This window comes from Malaclemys terrapin, chromosome 7 (genome assembly GCF_027887155.1).
Source record: "Malaclemys terrapin pileata isolate rMalTer1 chromosome 7, rMalTer1.hap1, whole genome shotgun sequence".
Taxonomy (NCBI): Eukaryota; Metazoa; Chordata; order Testudines; family Emydidae; genus Malaclemys; species Malaclemys terrapin.
Genome location: NC_071511.1, coordinates 121944793 through 121963498, shown reverse-complemented (window position 1 = coordinate 121963498; position 18706 = coordinate 121944793). Strand labels below are relative to the sequence as shown.

The following is an 18706-nucleotide window of genomic DNA, read 5'->3' as shown; positions in this document are numbered from 1 at the left end:
AGGAAACAAAACATGTTGCTGTTTCCCTTTTACACCCACCTTAGGTTGTGTGGGGGCAAGGGAAAGACTTTCTTTGGTGGGGATAATGAGGTGGAGAAAGTGGATAAGGATTTGGAGCCGCGTAAATCCTTTACTCGCTTGTATTGAGGTGTTTCAGTGGCCACAGCAGCTCCATCCTCTCAAAACCACCTCTCTGGTTGTGCCCGGGGGCTGTGGGCTGGAAAACTGCAGCTCATGGTTTTTTTTTCTTCCTTTCCTGTCTTTGGCTCCTTTTCTCTCTTTCTACGGTGGTGTCTTGTTGCCTTGCAGGTGGATCAGAGGAGAGGTTCTCTGCGATCTGTGGGTCACCAGCGTTCCACTTTAAGGTCAGAAGGGACTATCATGATCATCTAGTCTGACCTCCTGCACATCATAGGCAACAGAGTCTCACCCACCCACCTCTGGCTGAGTTACTGAGGTCCTCAGATCATGGTTTAAAGACTGCAAGTTACAGAGAATTCACATTTATACTAGTTTAAACCTGCAAGTGACCCCTGCCCCAGGCTGCAGAGAAGGTGAACCCCGCCCAGGGTCTCTGCCCATCTGACCTGGGGGGAAATTCCTTCCTGAGCCCAAACATGGCGATGAGTTAGACCAGGGCTGGCCCTAGGGAAAATGGAACCCTGAGTGAATTTGTATTTTGGTACCTCTGGCCCCCATGAGGACGGCACTCTCCCCATTGACCCGGGCTCCCCGGGCTCCCCAGGCTCCCCACCCCACTTTGCTCCAACCTCTGCACTGTGCCCCTTGTGCCTCTAATCCCTAAAACCCAACCCCTGCACTCCCTCCTGCACCTCTAACCCCTGCACTCCAACCCCACACCCCCTCCTGCACCTCTAACCCCCAGGTCCCTCTCCTGCACCCCAACCCTGCACCCCTAGCCCCTGCACCTCCCTCCTGTGCCCACCTGGGGAAACTGACCTGGATGCATGGAGCAGCTGGCAATGCTGCTCGCTCCCCCCTTCGAACGCTGCTCCTCCCCCCTCAGGGGGCCGTGAGAGGAGAAGCAAGGAGCGACATCCGGGCTCCCTGCATCTGGGTCACTTTCCCCACCTGGGCTGCATAAGGGGAGTGCAGCAGAGCAGAGCTCCTGCTGCTCGCCTCACAGCACAGCCCAGGGGAAAGTGACCTGGATGCAGGGAGCACTTGGTGCTGCTCCTTGCTCCCCCCTAGGGGGCCTGGAGGAATGTTGGGGTGTGTGTGAGCAGTATCTGAGTCACCACTTGTCCTCCCACCCCATTTTCCTCCACCCAGAGAAATCTGGGCGCTCCCCCGTGCAGTGCTCTCTGGCCAGCCGGGAGTAGTTTCTCACTCTACACTGGCAGTGCGCCCCTCGGCGTTCCTGCACAGCGCCCCCCTTGACCATAGTGCCCCAAGGCGGTCGCCCGGGTGGTCTACCCCTAAGGCTGGTCCTGAATTAAACCCTGAGCATGTGGGCAAGACCCACTAGGCAGATACCTGGGAAAGAATTCTTTGTAGTAACTCAGAGTCCCATCTAGTGTCCCATCACCGGTCATTGGGGAATTTTGCTACTGGCAGTCACCGATGGGCCACGTACCGTCATAGGCAGTCCCATCATACCATCCCCTCCATAAATGTATTAAGCTCATCTTGAAGCCAGTTAAGTTTTTTGCCCCCACTGATCCCCTTGGAAGGCTATTCCAGAGCTTCACTCCTTGGATGGCTAGAAACCTTTGCCTAATTTCAAGCCTAAACTTGTTGATGGCCAGTTTATATCCATTTATTTTTGTGTCCACATAGGCGCTTAACTTAAATAACTCCTCTCCCTCCCGGGTATTTATCCCTCTGATATATTTATAGAGAGCAATCATATCTCCACTCAGCCTTCTTTTGATTAGGCTAAACAAGCCAAGCTCTTTGATTCTCCTCTCATAAGACAGGTTTTCCATTCCTCACATCATCCTAGTAGCCCTTCTCTGCATCTGTTCCAGTTTGAATTCATCCTTCTTAAACATGGGAGAGCAGAACTGCACACAGTATTCCAGCTGAGGTCTCACCAGTGCCCTGCATAATGGTACTAACACTTCCCTGTCTCTACTGGAAATAATTGGTCTGATGCATCCTAGGATTGCATTAGCCTTTTTTCACGGCTGCATCACATTGATGGCTCATAATCATTCTGTGATCAACCAATACAGTGAGGGCTTTCTCCTCCTCTGTCACTCCAACAGATAAATCCCCAGCTTATAGCAAAAATTCTTGTTGTTAGTCCCTTAATGCATGACCATGCACTTTGCACTATTAAATTCCATCCAATTTCTAATACTCCAGTTTACAAGGTCACCCAGATCTTCTCGTATGATATTCCTGTCTTCCTCCATATTGGCAATACTTCCCAACTTTGTGTCATCCACAGATTTTATTAGCACACTCCTACTTTTTGTGCCAAGATCAGTAATAAAAATGTTAAATAAGATTGACCCCAAGACCGATCCCTGAGGAACTCCACTAGTAGCCTCCCTCTAGCCTGACAGTTCACCTCTCAGTGTGACCTGTTGTAGTCTCCCCTTTAACCAGTTCCCTATCCACCTTTCAATTCTCTTATCAATCCCCACCTTCTCCAATTTAACTAATACTTTCCCATGTGGAACTGTATAAAATACCTTACTGAAGTTCAGGTAGATTAGATCTACTGCATTGCCTTTGTCTAAAAAATCAGTTACCTTCTCAAAGAAGGAGATCAGATTGGTCTGGCATGATCTACCTTTTGTAAAACCATGTTGTATCTTATCCCAGTTACCATTCACCTCTATGTCCTTAACTACTTTCTCTTTCAAAATTTGTTCCAAGAGCTTGCATAAAATTGAGGTCAAACTAACAGGCCTGTAGTTTCCCAAATCATGTTTTCTCTCTTTTTTTAAAAATAGGAACTATTTTAGCAATTCTCCAATCATAGGGTACGACCCCTGAGTTTACAGCTTCATTCAAAATCCTTGCTATTTGGATATGCTATTTCCTTTAATATTCTTGGATGGAGATTATCTGGGCCGCCCGATTTAGTCCTATTAAGATATTTGAGTTTGACTTCCAAGTCAACTGTGGTACCACATCCGACTTCCAAATCAGATATGGTAATTTCTGTCTCCATATCCTTGTTTCCATTAGCCACCCTGCCACTACTCCTAAGTTCTTCATTAGCCTCATTTAAAACTGAGGCAAAGTATTTGTTTAGGTACTGGGCCATGCCTAGATAATCTTTAATCTCCACCCCATCCTCAGTGTTTAGGAGTCCCACTTCTTCTTTCTTTGTTTTCTCCATATTTGTATGGCTAGAGAACCTTTTACTATTGGTTGTAATTCCCTTTGCAAGGTCCAACTCGGCTTGGCTTTTGGCCTTTCTCACTTTATCCCTTGTAGGCTTTCTGCTTTCTATTAATCACCTGTTTGAGATGTCAAGCTTGGTCTGCAACCCTTCCCTATGAATTTTTTCCCCCTTGCTTGGGATTGCAACTTCGACTTTAAGTAACTCCAAGCCTCCTCCACATTCAAATTCTTGAGTTCTTCAGTCCAGTCCACGTCCCTAACTAATTCCCTTCATTTTTTTAAGTTCGCGCTTTTGAAATCAAGGATCCTGGTTGCAGATCTAGTTTTGTTTATCCTTCCATTTAGTTTAAACTGAAATAGCTCATGATCACGCGAACCAAGGTTGTCCTCTACAACCAGTTCTTTTATGAGGTCCTCACTACTCACTGATACCAAATCTAAAATGGCATCACCTCTTGTTGCTTCAGCAACTATTTTGGTGAAGAAATCTGTCAACTATTCCATCCAGGAAAATCTGGGCACTACTGTTATTAGTAGCACTTGTCCTCCAGTCCATTTCTGGGAGGTTAAAGTCTCCCATAATTACACAATTCCCAGTAGTATTTATTTCTTTTAAAATATGAAAGAGATCTCTATCCATATCCAAATTGGATCCTGGTAGTCTGTCGCACACTCCATGCACTATCCCGGGAGAACCTCTAGTAGCTTTTTTCCCCAAAGTGATTTTGGCCCAAAAAGACTGTCTTATCCATTCCGTCACTTCTAATTTCTTTACAGTCTACCTCATTATTGATATACAGAGCTACTCCACCACCTTTGTCTTTATTTCTGTCTTTCCTGAACCGTACATACCCTTCAATACTGTACTCCAGTCATGACTACTATTCCACCGTGTTTCTGTTATTGTTATAATATCTTGTCGGTAGCTGTGAAGTTGCATTAAAAGACAGCTAAAATGACATTACCTTCCTCCTAGGACTTTGCCATATAAGCACTGACTGTGCTTGCCACAGAGCTGTTGTGTGATGGTGAATGGGAGGGGAGGTGGACCTCTGAGACTATCCATGAAAATGTGGTCCACATTATGAATACATTTAAGGCCATGCCGGATACATAGATTTTTCAAGCCAGAAGGAGCTAATATGATCATCTACTCTGATCTTCTGCATAACACAGGCCATTAAACCTCACCTAGTTAATTCTGTATCAAGCCCATAACTTCTGGTTGAGTTAGAGTATCTTTTTTAGACAGAGACATCCAGTCTTGATATAAGGACTTCAAGTGATGAAGTGAACACAGAGCGCTGCCTATGGGTGAGAATCGATATTGTTTGCTAGAGCTGCTGAGAGAAGGTGAGTTTGGAGAGGCAGGTTCTTCATTTCACTCTGAAGGTACAGGGCTTCCTGGCCATTCAGATGTCAAATGAAAATCTCTCCCATCTCCCTTTTGTTTTCCATTCTCCATTAAAGTTATCTTAGATGGGCATAGCAAAATATTGCCCTTGTGCCAATCACGTATGCTAACTGTTCCTCAGAGACTGATGTGTTTAGTGACTGCCACGGTCTGGTACGTACTTAAGACCTGATTCTGCCGTGCTGAGCAATCTTCTATTCAGACTCTTTAATTGGGTGGGTCTATCACCATTGCATCTGAGCACATTCTTGGCATATGTCACATGTGGTTCTCTCTTTCTCCCCAGAGGAATAAATCGTGAGGTTTGTTCCTTTTAAAAATATTTAAGATTGTCTGGGTTCTTTTATGACAGGCAGGTTGAAGAAGTGCACTTAGCATTGAAGGTGCTGAGGTTTTGGATGGTCCTCAGCTCCTAGGGGAGTTCGTTCCACAGTCTGGGACCGGCTCCCGAGAAAGTTCTAGCTCCTGCCCCGATGAATTTTACCCTGGAGATGGGCTGTGCCACAATCCTTTTCCTGAGGGTCGAGTGATCTTTTAGGTACACTTTGGCTCTACCATTGAGCACCTTGAAGATGAGGACTGAAACCTTGAATGTGACTCTCTGTTCTATGGGGAAGCAGTGTAATGAGCGGAGCACTGGTTTCACGAGCTCGGATTCACTAGAACTTCCTGCATAGTACGGAACTGCTGCCCTATGTCAGAGTAGCAGAATCTGGCTTTAAGTGATCAGAAACATGAAGGTGATTTAACAGAACATGATGCATTTACTAAACCACTCAGTCTCATTCCCACAGTCAGCTACGAGCGGATCCCTTGAATGTCCCGCTTTTAACGTTAAATTATCCATAAAATGATACAGTCAACCTAAATACTACAGAAGTGCTTCACTCCCAGCGTTAAATGAAAATCCATACTAGATATGCACAGTTCAAAAGTACGAGCTTTACACACTTTCAGCTCTGTGGAGAGGGCAGTCCAAACCCGAAGACTGCAGTAGCACCTTGGGGGAATTAGAGTCATTTACTACTTTGAATGAATGACCCTGCCCGTATGAGTCAGACTTTCCTGTTTATGCAATCTGATTTTTCTCCAGAGGGAGCATTTCATTACTTGTCATGTTCCTGGATATTATAAATTTTAAGCCATGATTACGTCTCTCTCCATTATACCTGGCACAGTTGGTGCCAACTTTTCAAAGGAGCTCTGCTCCCGTTTAGGAACCTAAATACGGCTTGGATCTTCGAACACTCAGAACCCAACTGGTGACCCTCAAGGCTAAGTTTACAAAAACATGGTGAGCGCTTGAAAATTTGACCCCTTGCTTTGGGTTCCTAACTAGGAGCTGAGTTTTCTTTCTAATAAACAAAAACAAAGAAACAAATAATCTGGCCCCAATTGTTGGGGCTGAATATTTGAAAATATCTGGCCTTTGAGCATGGGCTGTGCTCTGTGAAGCAGAGGGGCAGATATAATCCTTTCTCCAGACATCTTACAGTCCAAATATATGCGGCTGCTTCTATTGAAGAAATGGCAAAACTTTTAATGGCCTTATTGGAGTAGAATCTGACCCTACTTCAGACACAAGCAATACAGGGCAGTCACGGAATATGCTTGATTAGGGCTAGGTCATGAAGCAGCGTAGGTGTCTCTTTATTTATTACTTACTTTAAACCGGGGAGGCATCATTCGAACCTTCCTTTCCTCTCCTGAAATTCCCCTCCCCAGAAAACAAAAACCTGCAACTTTTTTCAGGATTTCCTTAATGGAACTCAGATGCCACTTGTGTATAGGCATGTTCCACTGTCATGAATTGCCTTCCGGAACACACACACACTTAGAAATCTGTGTCGGTGCCTGTTGCCACAGCATCTGGGAGCCTTACAACACTAAGCGATCAATTAAAAATCAACGTGGTCTAACAGAATCTTAACACCAGCTCCTGCTTCTTTGAATGGATATTTGCAGCCGGTTAGGGATTAAACCATGTTATAATGGATTAGTCCAGAGATTAAATCAGATTGGAATGGATATTGGGTAGGTTTATTCAGTTTCTATTCTTGGAAATATATTAGGACAAATCTATGGCTGTCTAAGCACTTCATAGTTTCAACGCTATGCACTATGGCCACTCGGAACTTCAAACAGCAGCAGGGTTAGAATCCAGATACTCTTGCTTCTAAAGCAAAGGTCTGCCACTTGCGCTAACAGAGACTCTTTCATAGCACTAAGTAGTACGGAAGTACAAAATTAAGCAGTTCTCAATCAATCCAGTAGAGGGCAATGTCACACACATACACTCATAGAATCATAGAATATCAGGGTTGGAAGGGACCTCAGGAGGTCATCTAGTCCAACCCTCTGCTCAAAGCAGGACCAATCCCCAACTAAATCATCCCAGCCAGGGCTTTGTCAAGCCTGACCTTAAAAACCTCTAAGGAAGGAGATTCTACCACCTCCCTAGGTAACCCATACCAATGCTTCACCACCCTCCTAGTGAAAAAGTTTTTCCTAATATCCAACCTAAACCTCCCCCACTGCAACTTGAGACCATTACTCCTTGTTCTGTCATCAGGTACCACTGAGAACAGTCTAGATCCATCCTCTTTGGAACCCCCTTTCAGGTAGTTGAAAGCAGCTATCAAATCCTCCCTTGTTCATGCGCTACTTTTTCTTTCACTCTCACGATGGAGTTGTTATTATTATGCTCTTCTTCAGAGTTAAGGGATTAGGGAGTTGACAAAGAGGTTCTGTATAGTCACAAGGTCCTCAATAGAGCATCCCTGTGTCAGTGTGTGTGATTTAACAATGGCAGAAGAGACACTAGAGACCAGATTTTCTTTTGAAAGTCTTATCTGGGTGCCTAAATGGGACTTGAGCTCTCTTGAAACTCTACCCTGGTGAGAGCTAACCACTTGAAAAATCAGGCTCTGAGCTCTGAAAATCTAGTCTTATGTGAGCTCTGGCTTCTATTTAATGAACCTAACTGGGGCTTGAGCGGTAACTGAGAATGGTTACCAGAGCTGGGAGAATATAAAAAAAAAAAAAAAAAAAAAAAAAGGATTTGAGCATTTATTTGAATGAAAACCACAGATTCACCTTGACAGTGTTCACATCCCATTTAATTCATGTCTCACAACATTTGTACAAGGAACATTTTAATCTGCAAGGATGCTCCTAGACGGTGAAGATCTCTTGGATACTTGAGAAAATGCCTTTTCACAAGGTTTTGTGTCAGAATCATCTACCTGTCTCAGGTTCTGAACACCTTTCCCTCCTGTTTATGAACGCTTGTCATCAAGCAGCTGGGCCCAGATCTTCAAAGGTATTTAGGCACCCAACGCCCATTCATTTCGATGGGAATTAGGTGCCTAAATACCTTTGAACATCTGGGCCTATGTGACTAAGTCATGGGCCCATGTCAGACCAGTCACGACATGAATAAGGAATAGATTTCATGACTATTTTATTTAACAATTTGAAATGATGAGCAAGTGTGTAATAAATTAAATCAGAATCCGTTCCTGGATAATTCTCGAACGGGGTAAAAGGGATGATCTCTGTGCTGTAAGTAGCTAACCAAGCTCTAATGGTGGCTTCTGAAAGTTCTGTTCATAGTCTCTGAGAGGAAGACGTTTATGTTGACAGAGGTACTTAATTTAGTGCAGAATGCTTAGGAAGCAGAGAGGAAGAAGCAACCATTGGCCCAAAGGAATTTGCAAAATGCCTGATCTGTGTCCCTATTTCAGGGTGTTAGCCCCATTTCCCTTTGCGGTGGTGATGGTTCCCTGCATTCTTCCTTTTCTGTTTGGAGCTAATATGAGTGACACAGTTAATTTCTACCAGAAACGGGAGGAATGGTACTGTGGAGAACAGGAAAATTCACACAACTGTGTGTACCACAAGGAATAGGCTGCTAATATACTACTCACCCACTGCATCTGGAAATGATCGATTGATTTTTTTTTAAGAGCTCCTTCTCCTGCTGTAGCATCTTTTGAGATATCACATTTCTCTGTGTGTAGAGAGTGTATAGATATGTGATCCCACAATTACAATGTCCTGTGTGCTTATATATAAATTCCATCTAAGGCACCTATCGCTTTGGTATCTCTCTGCTCCCCCTCACATAAAATGTCAGCCCCTAAACATTTTGGCACTGAGCTTTCAAACCTAATAGAACCCAAACCAAAAATAACATGGTTGATATATATATATATATATGTTATTTTTGGTTTGGGTTCTATTATCATATATATATGAAGGGTTAAAATCCATGTGTATTGTATATAACAACCTGGTATATGGATTGTGCCAGCTCTTTTCCAGACCCGAAGTCCAGAGTTGGTCAAGAGACCAGAGGCCTAGCAGATAGTGATTAGCTAAGTTATTAGCAGAATAAACAAGATAACATCGCCTTTGCTAAGATATGCTTGGTCAGTAGAAATGCCAGATGTTGAAGCAATAACTGAATAATTATGTTTCATCCAATGTTTCAAATTGAACAAAGAATCCCTGTTCCTATTGTAACAACAAGGAGTCTGGTGGCACCTATGCATCTGAAGAAGTGAGGTTTTTACCCACGAAAGCTTATGCCCAAATAAATCTGTTAATCTTTAAGGTGCCACCAGACTCCTTGTTGTTTTTGTAGATACAGACTAACACGGCTACCCCGTGATACTTGTTCCTATTGTGTTTCTCCTGTAGGGAAACAGTCTTCCCACATATCCAACCTTGAGTTATGAAAAAATGGCACATGTCAGTATAAGATACGGCATCCTTCCACCTCCCTTCCCAGGGACCAATACCCTGCCTTGAGACACACAGAAGACAATCTGTATTATCATATCCTTTCATTGTTTCTTTGCTTTAACCCCTAGGAATGTACCTGTTGGACAATCAAAGGAGTTGCTCCATTCCTATGGACCCCAAATCAGAATTCAACACATATATATTTTATGCTAATAACATTTTATCAAAGTATTAATTAAATGTGAACTTGCTAACTTGAGACCATGGGCGGAGACATTATGTAACCTTTTAACCATTGACTAATGCGCTATCTTGTCTTGCCGCAAAACTTATCCAGGGGTGTGGAACTGCCTACCCCGTCACCTTCCCCCGCCCATGGAAAATCTATATATTCTATTGTAATCAATTGACTGACAGTGTTTCTGAGCCTAATAAGCCAGGTGACACTCCGCCAGCGCTGTGTGTAATAAACTCCTGTGCTTGACCTCTACGCGGTGTGGATTTATGTCCTTCAATATATACATGTTTGGAGAGTTGTTGTTTCCAAGTGCTCTGGCTGACAGCAGGGAGTCTTAATAGGTAGTGGATACAACTGTCAATTTCACCCATCCCTCGTGAGTTTCTCTCTTCACCCCGGTGGCCAGTTCCAGAGGCTAGAGAGTGGCAACAGTGAAATAATCTCATTAGAGTTGCCAGGTTTCCTCTTCGTCCACAAGTTACACGGCTCCGGCAGAGAAGTATTGTATTCAGAGAGACGAGGTGGCTCCAACAACACTGCAAACAGGGAAATCCTCAGTCACGGAGCCTTTCCTTCCTTGCTCCCAGTAGAGGTATTTTGCTACCCTGTCCAAGAGGAGTCGCTGTGTTACACAACTGCTAGGAGAATTAGGGAATCGTGTCGTGTGATTGTAACCAGCAGAGGCACTGGGCAGATTCTCATGGTGTGTGTGTAGGTCTGTGGGTGTGTGGGGAGGTCTGGGGGCAGGGTGTGTCTCTCTCTGTGGTGAACTCTCTATTAATGCACCACGCTTGGTTTCCTTGGCAGGGAGGCTATACCATTATATATAATATTTTAACATGACTTGCACTGCAGTTCAGCAAACCCCTCTCACGTCCCTTTCCCCTTCCTTGCCCGCGGATGGCACAGTCCTACAGCCCCATGGGCAGGAGCCAGACCTTAATGTGTCTCTTTTTCTATTGCAAAAGTTGATGGTTCTCTCCCTCCACCATCCCCCCGCAGGCCGGAGTAGTTCTCCTGGAAATTGCAAAGCAAGGGGGGAAAGCGACCCCCGCCACCCACAGCTTCAAAGCCTGAGGGTTTGTCTACACTGCAGTTAGACACCGGTGGCTAGGCACCGCAGCGTCCAGACCAGTTGCTTGGCTTCCATCCATGTCCCTTTCCTGGAGACCCCCAAATCCACCTCACCAGATCCTTCTTCCTCCCCAGATTCACCCTCCCCCCATTCCCTCCTTTCCTCTCAGCCCCTTCCACGCTCCTGTTTGACTCCAGATGTCAGATCATCAGAAGAAAACTGTTGAATTCTCCTCCATGCGGCGGGACAGCGGCTGCCGGCCGGGCGCGCCCCTGCCCGGTGTACGTAGGCAGACAGCGGCGGAATGAGGAATAATCTAGCCCAGGATGAAAAGAGAAGAGGGGTGGCCACATGAAGGCTCCGAGCTGCAGCGGGATGCAGTGATTGCTTACCCCAAAACGGATTGACACCGTCCTTGTAAATAAAGAGAAAAGGGGGGATCCGGGAAGAAATCCGGATGGAAAGTGTCCACCTGTCTTTGGAGTCCATCGTTTTCTTAATTGCTCCAAGCGGACCTGGCTTCCGTCCTGGAGACATGTGAATGTGACAATAGTGACCCTCAAATGCGTGTGGCCAGCTGAGAAATCCCTCCCTCGGCTTCCCTTCCCACCACACTCACGCAGCAGACCAGCCGGTCCCACCCACCCCTGCAACCTGAGCTAACTTGGAGATGGGGGAAACGAAAACCTACCCCTCCAACAGACCCCAAAGACTCACCCGTTGCCCAGTTTGCGAGGTTGCTGCCGCAAACGATCGCTTTGCATTTCAGGAGGGAGACACAGAAAGTGGGGGTGTCCTGGCTACGGGGAGATTTTGTCCCCCCTACCCCCTCTCCGACACAAGCCTAGGGAAATGCGACTATGGGCTTTCTGTGGGTCTTTTCCTCTCTGAACAAAACAATTCCCTTCCCTGCTACACCGGCCGCCCCAGTATTTCAGCCGTAACGCTGGTTTCTCTTCCCAAAGCTATTTCTGATTTACACAGACACGTCCGTACGTTTGTTTCTCAAGAAATACCGGCTCGCTCTCCCACTGACACCTCAGAAGAGCTACTGGGAGGCTGATCTTCGTGTCCACACACAGGTGGTTTGGTACGCACACCTGGGCACACGCAGACACAGATATTTTGTTTCACACTCGATTGTATGGCAGGAGAAATACTTGGGTTGATCTTCCTGTGGCTTTTTCTTACACACACACAGAGGTTTGGAGAAATACTAAACTGGGGTGATTCTCCGGCAGATGTGTTGCGTTGTGCCCCCAAGGTATTCTGTTGTATAGTTCTCCATAGGTAGACTGACAGACTCTCTCTGTGTGTGTGTGTGTGTGTCTGTCGGTCTATCTATGGAAAAAATACTGGGTGATCTTTCTGTAACTATTTTGTGTGTATCGATGGTATAGAGATTGACATGCGTCAGGAGCCATATGGATTGATCGTTCTATAGCTATGTTGTGTTGTGCTGGTACATAGATCCGCTCGCTCTCTGTCTGCCCCTGTGTCCCTATGGCTGTCTGCGGAGAGGTATTGGGTGATCCTTCTATAACATTGTTGTGTGTATATCTGTGTGTACACACAAAATAGCCAAGGAAGGAAATCCCAGCATTTCTCCTGACCTGTGAGTGTCTCTCTCTCTCTCTCTCTCTCTCTCTCTCTCTCTCTCTCTCTCACACACACACACACACACACACACGTCAGGAGAACGGGTAGGCGATCCTTCTCTAGCTATTTTATTCCAGGCGTCCCACCACTATTCTGGGTCGTCCCCCCTCATTCCAGTGGAAACGCAGCGGCGTGGTTGGTGAATTGCTAGTATATTTCAGCCGCGGCACTTGGCTAGGTCGCCTCGGCTCCTCCCCCGTGTGGTGTAACCCTCTCACTTGATCAAATCCTTGAACGTGAACAGTTTCACTGAAAAGCACTTTTCAAAAAAAAAAAAAAAAAAAAAATCCCACCAACAGTAAAGAACAGATCCAACTACCGGGGAGAGAGTTGGGTTTTTTTTTTTCCTTCTTCCTCCTGGTCACCGTCTCCGAGGCTGAGAAGGGGAAAGAGAGGAGCCTTTACAAATACTACTGCTGCTAACCCGGCCCCCCTCCCCTTAAGAAACCCCCCCAAACTCCCCAACTCCGTCGGCCAGGCATGGAGAGGGGGACTGGCTGGTCCCCAGCCTGCTACATCGCTCTGCTCGCCTGGACATGGCTTTTGCTCTCCCCTTGGTGTTTCACCGGCGCTGAAATAACTTGCAGACCCTGCTCATCTTCCTCGCCGGCGTCTTCTTCGCCCTCCTCGCGGGCCAAACAGCAGCAGGAGCCGCCGCCGCCGCCGCCGCCTCGGGGACCGTTCCGCTGGCCGGGAAGCAGGGACGTGGGGTTCGCCAGGGAAGAAGCCCTCCAGGAGGAGCAGCCCGGCGGAGGATGGGGGGTCGGGGACGAGGACGAAGAGGAGGAGGCGCTGGTTGTGGTGCTGGAAGAGGACCGGGGCTGGGGAAGGGTCCGGCCGGCTGCGGGAGCGGTGGAGGGGACGTGGGGCGCTGGGGAAGCTCGCAGGAGCGGGGCGAAGGGGGATGGCTGGGCTGGGGAGGCGCACGGGAAATCTCCGTCTAGACAGCGCTTGGGGATGGCGAAGGGGAGCGGAGCAGCAGCCGCCCATGGCCTGGAGGAGATGCTGCTGCCGCCCGGAGATGCCCAGGAGGCAGGCGGCTTGCTGGGCAAAGTGACTAGCTCCCACCCCCTGCTGCCCAGGGCGAGGAGGAGCAGCGGGGCCCCTGGCCACGGCCAGGCAGGAGGGGGCAGCCCTTGGACGGACGGACAGAAAGTGACCCGGACTCAAGCCAAAGGCTCCAAAGAGGAAGGGAAAGTGACCAAGATGCGCGGAGGCGAGGAGCTGAAACTGACCAGCACCACTTTCGCCCTGACCGGGGACTCGGCCCACAACCAAGCCATGGTACACTGGTCGGGGCACAACAGCAGCGTGAGTACTGGTGGCCTCGGGAGCGATGCGGTGCTGGGGCGGGGACGGCGCTCGGATAATCCGGCTTTGCTCCGGTTACCGGGGTTCGGGCGCGTTCCGGGGCTGCTGCCTCTTTCGCACCAGGGGGTGGGGAGAAAAGAGAGAAACCCAGTGTTCGTCCTGTATAGACAGCACCGAATCTGAGCTCTGGGAAGTTACACCGGAGGGTTTGTTTGAACCCAATTTCCCTCCCCTCTCCATAGGGAGGAGAGAGAGACGCCTCCTTGCTTGGCTTCCCCTGCATCTGTCCAATTGATTCTGCTTCTGCTGTTTCTCTTTATATATATAATATGTACCTGGGAATGCTTCAGTGGGTCTGGGCTGGAAAACGAATGATGGGCAGGGGTGCTCTGCCTGTGAGAGGCAAAGCCGCTCATATTCATTCATTCAGCAGTAAAAACCCACACTGCTTAATGGGTTTGAAAGAGGGGCAAAGAAGGTGAAGCACAATAAAAAAAATCAATTGCATATAATGCCTTTCCCCCTAAGTCAATAAACGACCAATTTAAAAATTAGTTGAGGCACCACACCAGGGAAAGTTTGTGCTGGAGACTTGCTGGGCCCGGTTTGTGTCAAAAGGGGGCGCTCTTGAAAAGCATTTGTGTCCAGCGTCTGCCTGCTGGAGAGAGCGGTGAAAGGAACATTGTTATGTTAGCAACTGCTACCCTATCTAGCTCCATGCTTTATAATACTCCCAGGACAGCCATAAGGGAATTTCAATTTTATTTTAACCTGATATAAGACATACTATTTCCACTGCGCCATAAAGCCTGAAAGCAGGCATAATTTAAAGGGGTCAAGAAACCCTTATATAGGGTGACAATGTGCCCATTATTCTGATTATTACAGCTAGTCACTGCCTTGAAAATACCTCTTTTACTGTTTTGCCTATATTGGAAATGTGCACAAGGCAATTAGAAGTATAAAGTGGAATGTCCAGATCTGAAAATGATATTACACCTGGGGTTGAATGATCATATGGGGCCTGCCTATCCAGCCAGCATACAATTCAGCCATCTCGCTATGCTTTTCTGAATGGAAGTTTTATCTCGTTGTTATTTATTTTTACTGACCTAATCATGCTGACAGCTATTTAGATGTTACCTAGATTTATTCAGTTTTTAAAGGTAGCTGTGTTTGCTAGACATGAATGCCACAAGCACTTAAGATGAAAATGAACGTTCATTGAAAGCTGCAGATGGTATCTTTTAGCATTACGTTGCCTGTAGGTTTCTTTAAAAATGTATGGAGGAACGTAGTGAAAAAAATCAGCCTATAAGCCCCGTTTCTCGATTTCATTTCAGTGCTGAATTGAAGGAGGATCAGCAAAAGGAGCTAGCGTATGGATTCCATAGTTATTTGTAATTCGGATTAAACTAGCAAAGGGAACTCAGTCTCCAGGCATTGTGGAAATAAAGGTTTTTTCAAGGTGGATTTCAGACAGGGATTTTAAAAATCTCCTTTGCGTAGATCTTTCTTTTGTAGAAATGTGTCATTTAAATAAGCAGCTTTATTTATGTTTTAACTTCAGGTCACCGACAAGGCTAATAAATTAAAGACTGTCAGATGGTTCAGGGCTTTTCACTAAGGTTTTGCCTCTGTCATGACACTGCACATGGAAACCTTTTGGCTACTTTTGTGGCTGTATTTACTGAAGGGAGTAACTGAGTGGTATTTGTGGGAGTGACAAGCAAACATGCTAATAAATAATGGTGTTCTCGCTCCATGGTTTGTCAAATGAGAGGTTTGGTACTTAGAGAGTCAGTTTTCTTTACTGTCCCTTTTGGAGAATACACACTGTAGTTTGTCATTCATTATTATTTGTTTTTTAAGGCAGTGTATTGTGCGAGTCTACGGGGAAAGTTAAATGCTTGAACTTGACGTTGTATGGAGGTACTTTCATGTATTATCAGGGAGAGGCAGATGCAGTCCTGCGTTTACCCAATTTTCCAGTTGGTCTGAATCTGGTACAAAGAGGTCGAGCAATTTGCCCACGGTCACACAATGAACCAGTGGTTTGGCTGAGATTAGGGCTAAGGGTTATGATATCTCTGACCACCAAGACTACAATGCAGCCTAACCTAAAACCGTGAATCACGTATTTTCTTAACTGGCAGTAGAAGTAGAGCTGCAGGAAAGGAAATTAGAAATACATGGAGGATATTAACTCATGTCCCGGCATTATACTGGAAGTCTTGGGGCAGTGAGGAGGGCATATGTATATGATTCAGTTCTCAGTCTACCAAAGCAATGAGTAGGGAAGTGGGATATACTTTCCCCATCTTGTTCTCCTTTGCATTGATTGAAAGTCTGCTCTCTCTTGCCTAGGATAGTGGGCTTTTTTTAAACTATCAGTAAAGATTTGTTTAGTGAAACAGCAAGTTTCCAAGCAAACACTTGTGGTGGGAGGTTCTTAAAACCCTGATTGATTTTCAGAGAAAAAAAGAAAAGACTGTAATAAAAAAGATCAGGATCTTGGTTGGGAATATAAATGAATCTCAATCCCCTTCTCAAAAGAGAGACCTGCCCATTCAATGCATTGTGTTACTCAGGATTTTGATAATCCACTTCATATTAAAAAAAAAAAAAAAAAAAAGGGAGAGAATTTCAGTTTCACTGAAAAAAATCAAACTCCCAAGAGTCAAACTTTTGCTGTCTGTATTTTTGCATAGGAAGAGTGGCCTTGAGATAGAAGCAAAGGGCTGGGAGTCAGGAGAGCTGGGTTTTGTTCTTGCCCCTGCCTCGTGTGACCTTAGACGGGATTATTAACCTTTCTCTGACTCATCTTCCCGGGTCACGCTACTTACCCCCCCACAAAAGGGTGTTGTGGAGCAGAATTCATTTCTGTTTATAAAACACAGAGATCCTCGGATGGCAATTGCTGTGGAAATGCAAAATATTATTGATGCAAGGGGCGGTTGCAGACTCTCTATGCACATCCATTAAGAGTGGCTTGGCGTGACATAAGCGACTGAACTTGAAAAAGAGAGGATTTTGGACATGAGGCAGACATTTCTATCGGTAAATTGGGTTACCCTAGAGAACAATTTATTGAGAGAGGTTACTGAGGCTGCCTCACGGTAGGGATGAATAATGCGGCTGTAGACCAGAAGAAAAGGCTCATTGGAAAGGCTTTTGGAAACTCAGGAGAAATGTTGCTAAAATCTGTTGGGATCGTTTTTGGAAAATCCACAGGCTTTTTATTTTAAAGCGAATCCGCTGGGAACATACACCGGACACAAATATGCTGTTAGTTGAGTATTTGTATCCTTTAAACTTGTTATGTCACCCAATCTTTTCTCTCTCTTTTTTTTTTAACTATTTCCCATCTGCCTGAGAGTTTTCATTGCTCCAGACAGTTTCCACTGCCCACAAACTTCCTCCTACCTGTGGAAATCACTTTATCTGCTGGATTTTTCTAACTCTCCTTGCCCCACCCAAAGTTCTATCCTGGGGAGCTAAACTATTCCATAGAAAGTTTGATGATTTGAGTCTTTAAACCTTGCCACCTTGGTTCTATAGAAGAGCCTTTCAGATTAATCCAACCAGCCATGCTGGATAAAATAAACCTCAATGGATGTCTCTCCTTAAATTATCACAATTGAAATAGTTGCTGGGACTTCCCCCACTAGGTTTCAGAGTTAACACCTACTTTTAGATGAATGTGGCAGTTTACACCTCCTTTAGAGTTACTCTTTCATTCTGTTTGCAGACTGACAAAGACTGCATTGCAGTGGTTCATGTTCAGAAGGGGTTTTCTTCACAAACAGAAGAATTGGAAACTTAATATTTTAAAGTATTTTTTTTCCAGAAAACATTACAAATAGCAATTATCCATAGAGAGACCCAGACTTCATGCTATAGCACAAAATATAGCTGTGCTTACTGGTAGCAGGCCCTGTTTCAGGGGTTAGTGTAGCGGAAACTACTGCAAGGGGTTGGAGTAAATGGTCCAGAAGTCCTTTTAATTCTTTATTTTCTCTGGCTCATGTAGAGGCAAGTCCCACACAAAGATCTGGAGGCAGGGGGAGAACAGACCCCTTTGGATGATGTGGATACACAGAAGCACCAGAATTCTTTCCCTCTCCTTGTGCAAATGAGGCCTCCTGATCAGTGGGCTGACAAATGACCCCAGCGAATGGAAAGTGGTGTAAGAACTTGCACTGCTGTCAGCTCGTAGTCGGGAGTGACTCAAACAAATGCCTTTGGCAATAATCTGATGAGATCGCCGAGCTGCTAACATACAAATTGTTTGTCATCGAGATATTGCTCACCTTCACAATGGTGAATTACAAGCGGGGGAGCTGTAATATGTGCCAGGTGGCTTTTAATTAAGGTGCCTAACAATGCATTATGTGGTGGGGAGAACATGAGAGGGAATTATTTATAATTCCAAATGGATAGCTCTGTTGAGAAAGGATTTTTAGTCAGGAAACGCAGGCGTTGGCTAGCAAGCATGCATGACTGCTGGAGTGCTCCATTCTCAAATATTGACTTCTAACATGCAAGATAGTGACGGAGTGACCAGATTAATTGTATTGCACTTGGGAGATATTTTAATGGCTGTGCTAACCAGACTGGTTTTCCAAATAGTTTTTGGCTATAGATGGTAGTCTCATCACCGCTGGATTCAGCTTCTGTGTCACAATATCTTAATGCATTTCCCTTCTCTACCATGCCTAATCATGACGTCTGGCACTAAAACCATTCTCTGGGACGTTGCCAGAAAAAAAATAAGTTTTTAATTAATATTTCAAGGGGGGGGGGAGGGTGGAAAAATAAAAATGGAAAGCTGACACAGGGAGGTTTTTGAGGTTTGTGTTGTGTTGCCAGGGCATGAGAAAAGATCCTGAGGATACTTCCTTCCAATTACTTATCTCCAGGCTGGTTTCATTGA

The 18706-nt window shown here is 45.6% G+C and overlaps 1 protein-coding gene across 1 annotated transcript in view; it reads left to right on the top strand.

Annotated features, from left to right (window-relative positions):
- Positions 1 to 12861: 12861 nt before the first annotated feature.
- SORCS3 (sortilin related VPS10 domain containing receptor 3) overlaps positions 12862 to 18706 on the top strand; it is a 471405-nt gene continuing 465560 nt past the window's right edge. Inside the window, exon 1 of the mRNA XM_054036301.1 lies at positions 12862 to 13770. Within this exon, the coding sequence (XP_053892276.1) occupies positions 12940 to 13770 (831 nt within the window). The 5' untranslated portion in view covers positions 12862 to 12939. The remainder of the gene's footprint in view (positions 13771 to 18706) is intronic.